General features: G+C 60.3%; 1 protein-coding gene across 6 annotated transcripts in view; it reads left to right on the top strand.

Moving 5' to 3' along the window:
* TMEM218 (transmembrane protein 218) overlaps positions 1-7,950 on the top strand; it is a 13,059-nt gene that overhangs the window by 3,844 nt on the left and 1,265 nt on the right. For 5 of the 6 annotated variants that reach the window (XM_014588737.2, XM_027772555.1, XM_027772556.1 and 2 more), the window contains 3 exons: positions 5,819-5,880; positions 6,093-6,300; positions 6,833-6,935. In XM_014588737.2, coding sequence (XP_014444223.1) covers positions 6,191-6,300; positions 6,833-6,935 — 213 coding nt within the window. In that variant the 5' untranslated portion in view covers positions 5,819-5,880; positions 6,093-6,190. Of the gene's footprint in view, positions 1-5,708; positions 5,881-6,092; positions 6,301-6,832; positions 6,936-7,950 lie in introns of all 6 variants that reach the window. The other variant, XM_027772561.1, reaches the window with a different exon arrangement.

Genomic DNA, 7,950 nt, shown 5'->3' with positions numbered 1-7,950 from the left:
CCCCCCGCCACTTTGCTGATGTGTGGCTGTTAGAGGGAGGCCGCAGCGACCGTCTACACGGGTCCCCTGGACAGCGGCCCTCAGGGTGGCACCGCACTCGGGGCACTGGGAATCACGGTGCGTCTGACTGCCGGGGCCGGAGGGTGCTGGGGGAGCACAGGGCAGGTCTGCGAAGGACGCCAGGTGTCCTGTGGTGGGGGGCGGGGTCGTCCCACATCCCGCACGCTTTCTGAGGGACCCGCAGGCTGCCGTGCATCAGGTCACCTGCTCCACTTTCCATAAACAGATGCGGTGTGCTTTCCAGGAATGCAGTTAAATGGGAATCAAGGGGAAACCACGCTCCTCAGTGGTTCGCAACTGAACGGGTTGTGCATCACAGACCGAGACCACAGCTCGTGCCATTTGCGTGGCTGACGGACCCACCTGCATGGGTGCACGTGCCGCCTGCAATGCTAAGTTTAGGTGGGAGCATCTGACACGCTTCCTTCCATGTCCCGGCGCAGTCAGCCTGAGTGTTTGCGTGCCCAGACATCTGCTGCCTCACTGGGTTACATTCCGTTTAACACGGGCCTCTGTGTGTGTCGTAAACCAGGTCAGCAGTGCCGTTTCTGACGGGACCATGCTCGTCCCCATGTCACCTGTGACACCCTTTACCTCTGAGTCCTGAAACCACCCTGTCCTGGAGAGGTCTTCACGAATGCGCCGACCCGACTCTGGGCTCCTGCCTGTGCTGCAGCTACGTGTCCCTGCGCCACCGTCACTCCATTTCAATCCCCTCGGTTTATAGCATGTCTTGTAGCAGTTGGTAGCAAGACAGGCAAGTTGCCATCCTAGTTCTCAAAATTGTTTGGCTATTCTTGGGTTTTTGCTCTTCCATCTGAATGTTCGGTCTGTCTTCAAGTTTCACAAATAGTCGCTTCTAGCTTTTGGTTAGAATTGCAATGAACTCACAGACGAGGGAAAATGGGGCTCTCGCCATTGGACTCCCATCCGGGACACGAGTCCACCGGCACCTCTGCTCGGGTGGTTCCTGCTGGCCCCGTGTGGCTCGGTTTTGCAGCCTGAGTGCAGGCAGCCCGCACATCTGTTAGTCAGTTGCGCGCACTTACATCACACGCACACGCCATCTGGACTGGAGCCGTAGGAATGGTGGCCTCCGTGTCCCCACACCCATCCCTGTGGCAGCCCCTGCCTCGGCCAGTGTCTGTGCTCGTGGGCACTTTGCATCCTGTCCCCAGACAACACACCGTGTCCTGTGTTCACACGGGGCTACGTGTGTGTGGTGCAGGAGAGGAGGCTTCAGGTGCACAGGAAACATGTGTTGGCAGGGGCCATGCGGGCATGCGGTGTAAGCTCACGCCTGAATTCCGTCAGTCTCTTTCTCGGTGGGGTCAGATATGTGCAGGGTGACCCTTCTCTCTTTCAGAAGGGGTCTATGTCGCGATCCTCCCGCTGCCTCTCCCACCTCCTTCTGTGTGGCCTCCTGCGTGAACCTGTGCTATGAGCTCGCGACCATCCCGCCTCAGCCACGGTGCAGTGAGGGACTGGCCCCTGGCTCGGCCCCCCCAGTTCGAGCACCATGTAGACGGAATGGGCTTTTGTCTCTGGCGTCCCCCACTCTGTTGGAGGCTGGTTGCTTTGCTCTGCTCCGTCCTGGAACTGCCTGGGGTCTAACACCTCCTTACCCGCTGGCGCCCCACTGGGCTCGGCTGTGTCGGTTCTCAGCGGTTGCAGGCAGGTCTGCTTTGTGTCCCCCGGTGAGCGGCTGCACGGCAGAGGTGGGCCCAGTGCCACAGTAGCCTCCGCCAGGGCCCCCCCCCAGCAGCGGGCACTTGGAGCCCAGCCCGGCAGCGTCCTCGCCCACCTGTGCAGCCATCCCCACGTGACCAGTAGGGGTCTTAGAGACACTGGATGGGGTGACCTGGACTTTCCTGATGAGACAGTGGAGCCCTCTTCACGCCGTACTGCCACGCGGCCACGCGGCTGTCCCCGCCGGGGCCCACGCAGCCATTTCTCCGGCAGCTGTGCCCCGCGCCCACTGAGTTGGGGCCGGCCTGGCTACCGTCATGCTGTCGGTTCAGCTTTGTGCGTCTTGAGGCTTTGTTGTTAGGTCCCTATTTGTTCTGAGTTGTATCTTGTTGCTAAATTATTCCTTTTGTGACTGTTGTTAATATTTTTCAGTGCTTTATTTTGTTTGATACTAATATTGCTTCTGTTTATATTTTTTGTTTTACTTTTAGAAAACTATAAATAATGCATAACAACATTTACAGTCTTAGCCAGTTCTAGGGGTACAGTTCCATGGCGGTAAGGATATTCATTCACACTGGGATGGCAGGTGGCATGGTGGTTAAGGCGCTGGACTCCCACATGGCTGACCGCGGTTCAAGTCCTGGACCTAGCGGCTTGCTTCTTCACTTTGTTTCTATCTCTCTCTCTGGTGAACACATGTGCCCTATAGCAAATTTTTAAAAATAATAATTTTTAAAGAAGTATATTCACATTGTCGTGAATCCCATCTCCAGAACTTTTTTAATGAGAGGAGCAGAGAGAGACAGAAAAGCATCCTTGACAGGGCCTGGTCGTGCTGTGGCCTCCTTTCTTCAGCCCTCCAGCTCTCAGGATCTTGGTGCCCCGAGGCACCCGGCATGTTTCCAGGCCAGCCCAGGGATTCGAGCCCATGGCTGGGCATTGCTTCCTGCCGAGGAGGGCAGTGCACTCCCACGGCCTCCGGAGCTTTCTGTGCTGCCAAGGTGAGCCTGCACCGTGGGCCTCCCCGCACCCTCCTCGGGCCTTGCTCTGTGGGCCTGCGGGCCTGCTTCAGCCTCCCTGCCGCGTGCATCTGAGGGTTGCTGAAAACCTGTCGGTGTGAGCTGTTTGCATTTACTGCGGCTGTGGTGCTGGGCTCCTGTTAGTCCCACTCGGCCTCTCTGCTCTCCGCGCTCTCTCTTTGCCTCCCACACCTTCTGTCTTCCTTCTTTTGTTTTTCATTCTAGCATGGATTATTTGTTCTATTACTATTACTTGGTATTTACCTGTAAGTTATTTTTTAAACATGCATACTTTTTAAAAATTATTTTATTAAACTTTATTCATTGTCATTGTTTTCATTTTATGTTTGAGAAGGAAAGTGAGAAGGCTGCCAGGTCCAGGACTCAGACTGTGGTCAGCCATGTGGGAGTCCAGCTGCCTCAACCACCACGCCACCTGTTGGCCCCTTAATATGCATCCTTAATAATTAGCCAATGTGGCCAGCAGGTAGCATGGTGATTAATATGCTGGACGCCCACGTGGCCGACCGTGGTTCGAATCCCAGACTTGGCAGCTTGAAAGTCATGCCTGACGTGTGCGCATGCGTGCCCAGTATGGCCCTTGCCGGGGGGCGAGCCCTCACTGCCCACTCTGCCGTGGCCACGCCCTCCCCCTGAGCAGACAGCAGCTGTGGGTGTCTTAGCTCGCACTGCCTCCCGCAGCGCTGCCCGCATTGTCTCAGCGCCTCCTAACCCAAATATAACGTCAGAACACGAGTCCACCAGCAGCAGCATTGCAGGAGTCTCTTACTTCTTTCGTAGTTTCTGCTGCAGGGTACTCGTGCTCTCTGGGAGAGGTGGGCTGGGGAGGGAGAAAGAAAGCACCTCCCAGGGCATGGGCACCCCACAACCCCTTCTTCTCCGTTCTTCTCTCGCCTTTTGTGGAGACAAGGCACCTAGCATGTTTTTAAGCTGCTGTGTCCAGGACACGAAGCACACATTTGGCCATGTGGGACCCCTACCTTTACTTCCATGCCACCTTCAGGCCCAGAAATCTTTACTGTGTTCCATTTTGTTTTAGGTATTGCCAGGGCACATGTGCTCGCTGCAGAGAGAGAGAGAGTGGGAAATTGCCCAGGGAAGATGGCCGCTCCACAGTGGCCTCCCTCATTCCCCTCCCAAGACTGGGCACACACGCTTGCACACCCAGTGTGGTTTTCAAATCACAGGTTCGGGGCTCGAACCGTGGTGAGCCATGCGGGAGTGCCGTACCTTAACTGCCATGCCAGCTGCCGGTCCCGGAAGCCTTTACTGTGACAGTGTCTTCTCACCACCCCTTCATGTTCACGCCCCCGCCTGGCCGTCTTCCTCCCCGGGCTTCACGGAGGCGTGTGGACAGCAGCTCGGGGCTCTCAGCTCAGCGGTGCCCGCTCGGGGGCAGCCGGCCCACAGCCAGGACGGCCCAGGAGAGGCCGTGGGCCGCCCGCCCTCAGCTGCAGTCTTGCCCCCACGCAGGTGGTGGAGGCCCCAAGGCGCAGAGTCGAGTTCTCCTGCCGCTTTCCTCCAGGCCCAAGGCGGTCACTGGGCAGGCAGAGGCATCTCGGATCAGAGTTCGAGGCCCCAGGGCTCCGCACCGCGCGCCCGAGGCCCCTCTCTGAGCAGACCTCACCCACAGTTCCCGGTAGGCGCGCCCTGGACCAGCCCTGCTTGGGCTCAGAGCAGGTGTGGTTTTCTGCGCTCCAGGGTGGCCCATACTGCTGCTGTGCTCCTGCGCTGTCACCCACGTGCCCGCTGGGTGGGAGCCGTCTCTGGCCCCACTGGCGTGGTGGACTGTGAGCACAGACTCACGCCTCATCCTGTGGATGACAGTGCGTGATCTCTGTACTGAGAATGGGGTGCGGTGGTGAGAGACACAGAAAGGCCGTCCTTGTGAAACGGACTATTTCAGTGGGACAGGGAATAAAATTGTAAACAAATCCATCAAAACGTTAAGTACAACCTGTGAGAAGTGCCCTGAAGGAAAGAGCGTGAGGAAGAGAGACTGGGAGCTTGCTGTCGACAGGGCAGTCAGGGAGGACTTCTCTGAGGAAGTGACCTTTAAGCTGAGATTGGGAGGGTGTGGAGAGGCCGGCCCTGCAAGTAGCAGAGGCTTGTTGGGGCTGGGGGCTGATTTCAGGCCGTGCAATATCAGGGGCAAAGGCCCCCAGTCTGGGAAACACGTTGGGGTTACAGACCGTTCTCGTGCACCCGGGGGGTGTTCCCCGTGAGGTGGCATGGCCGTGGCCCAGCCCCCTCCCTGTCATGGGCTCCTCTCCCACGTGCCTGCACACACTACTCCCACAGCTCCTCGCAGCCACGGGCCCAGCACACTGGACCGGGCGAGGTCTGTCAAGGACCAAATGAGGCCCATCCCTGGCCAGAGCTCAGTGCTGGCTGCCACTCGTGCTAGGGCCCCACAGCAGAACGTCCTCCAGGACCAGTATCGTGGCATTCAGCCGTCGGTGTAGGGCGTTGAGCCAGCTCGGGTACGGAAGGGGACGGGCCGTCGGTGTAGACAGCGTTGAGCCAGCTCGGGTACGGAAGGGGACTGTGCTACATCTGCAGGGTTGAGCCACGGCGCCCAAACGTGCACCACATCCATACTCAGAGGGTCTTTGCGATGTGACCAAGTCAAGACTCCTGAGTAAGATGGTGCCATCGGGCCAGTCCCTGATCTGGCGGCAGGTGGCCTCACTGGTCAGCAGCAGGGAAGAAGGCGGGGACGTGGGGAGGACAAGGCAGGCCTTATGCCATCAGCCGCCAGCCGAGAGCGCGCGCACTGGGGCCTGGGAGGGCGGGAGAGCCCTTGAGAACCTCCAGAGGGTGACCCTGTAGGTACCACCTGGCCTCGAGGGGTATGTGAACATGGAACAGGACACGGGTGTGCCCCCCGTACCTGGGCTTCACGTGTATCTGCAGCGACCCGGACACACGCCCTCCCGAGGTCGCCGCTGCGCCCAGTGACGTGGGCAGGGAAGGACGCCCCCCATGGCGTGTCCGCCCTGTGACGATGGCTCCTCCTCTCTAAGGACGCGGCTCCCTTCAGAATCAAGGACTGGCCGGCAGAGTGGGTAGCGCCGTGGAGACCCCGGGGAGTCGCCTCTGACCCAGTTTGCCCACGGACCCCAGCTTCTCCTTGACCTGGGCCTCCAGGCCCGTCCCCAGCCCCGGCCCCACGTCCCGGGAGCTATACAAGGGGGGTCCCGACTGCTGCACGCCGGGCCCTCTCTCAGGAGGTGGCACGGAGGGCAGTGGCCTGTCCCCCAGCAAGGCCACAGATTCTAACTGCGGGTTCCCATCCAGGGACGCGGGGCCGTGTGCACCGGCCCTTTCAGCACGCCAGTGGGCACGTCCGTGTCGCGCTCAGGCCCCACTCCGCCACCGCAGGCCAGAGCGGCGGGATGGCGGACACGGTGCTAGGCGTGGGCACCGGCGTATTCGTCCTGGCGCTGCTGTGGGTGTTCGTGCTGCTCCTCTGCACGCTGCTGGCCGGAGCCTCGGGGGTGGCCAGGTGAGCCCCAGAGCGGATCCAGTGCAGAGACCAGGCCGTCCTCCCCCCAGTCTGACTGAGGCCCCTGCCCCCGCCCCACATTCCCCTCTTGGGGACAGAGGTGGTGTGGGACCTGCCACCGCTGGCCTGCTGTGGGCTCAGGTGACCAGTCTGCCCTCCCGCAGTTCATGAGTCCATTAGCAGCACAACCATTGTACACGCGTGGCCTGGTCCTGAGGACCCTGACCGGGCCAGCCCCCTGGGGCAACTGCTGACCTCACCAGGCTAGGCCATGGTGCCTCTAAGAACACGCACTGTCCCCAGCGAGGCCCTGTCGGCATGCAGAGAGTGGAGTCCGCCAGACCGCGGGCGGGAGGGCCCCTCCGGTTTCCTGACTGATTTGTGCAGAAGCCGAACGAAGTTAAATGACAGGCCTCCCTCCCCGGGAGCAGGCGGGTCGTACCCCGCCACTGCCCATCCGGAGCGGCGCTGGTGGGGCGGGCGCGTGTCTGGACTTCCGGCCTGCTGAGCGCTCACCTATGTCCCTGGCCAGGCTCGCCGCCATCCTCGCAGCCCTGGGTGCCCTGGCCGTCACGGCGGTGCTGCTGCTGCTCCCCCGGGCGGGCGCCCTCCCAGCCCCCGAGGCCGAAGTGAAGGTAAGCAGTGTCCGTGGCCCAGGGGCTTCAAGCAGCCCTCGGTCGGAGCCTGTGTGTGCAGGGTGGGGAGTTGGAGCAGTGCCAGGAGCTCGGGGGTTCTGGTCCCCTTGTCCCCTGGGCAGGTGGCTTTCCTACACCATTGTGACCCCTGAGAGCTGGCTTCCAGTCCCATGGGCACCCAGGTGAACAGCAGCATCTTGAAAAGCCCCCGATTGCTCTGGCAATTGGGAAAGGCAGTGAGCGGGTGCCTCCGGGACCTGTGTCCTGTGGGAGCCACCTGGCTGCACCCTAAATGCCTTTTCCTGCCAGATCTGAGCACCCCGTTTGCATCTGGGCACAGGTGCTCTGGCAGGGCAGTGCCCAGGGGCAGAGCCAGCACCACTCACAGGGCAGGTGAGGTGCAGAGCCCCCTCAGGAGAGTTTTCAAGCCACCTTGTCGTTCTGAAAGCAAACCCTCCTGAACCGGCCACTGGCTGATGGTTTTGGAGTGGGGTCTCAGGAACACAGGGCTCATTATGCTGCTGTGTTTTCATGTGTGCGTGGCAGTTTAGTTTTTCCATAGGGCATTTGCGTGCCATGAGAGAGGTGGGGCAGGGAGACAGGGTGAAAAACCACCGCGGGGGGGGCCATGTCACGGCCGCTGGCCCCTCTCTGTTCAGGGTTTGGGGCACACATGCACACTCCCCTCATGATTTTCAAGCCACCGGGTTCAGGACGCAAACTGCAAAGTCGGACATATGAGATCCAGTGCCTTAACCCTCACGTGCCTAGCTAGACTCCCCGAAAACACATTTAACAACAAAATGAGCTCTCAAGGGCCACACAAGCTTCCCGCTGACCCCCCAGGTAAGCGATTTCAGAACTTAAGTGTCGTCCCGGACCCTCCTGGATGAGCCCGAAGCCCCCATGCCTGGCCGTCCTGCCCCTGCTCAGGGAGCTGGGAGGCTTCTCCCTGCTGTCCGCAGCTGGCCGGGCACGACTCCTGCCTCCCGGATGCTGCCGGCAGCTGCAGTAG

This window comes from Tupaia chinensis, unplaced genomic scaffold (assembly GCF_000334495.1).
Source record: "Tupaia chinensis unplaced genomic scaffold, TupChi_1.0 Scaffold000037_4, whole genome shotgun sequence".
NCBI classification, from domain to species: domain Eukaryota; kingdom Metazoa; phylum Chordata; class Mammalia; order Scandentia; family Tupaiidae; genus Tupaia; species Tupaia belangeri.
This window is presented reverse-complemented; position numbering and strand designations above follow the sequence as displayed.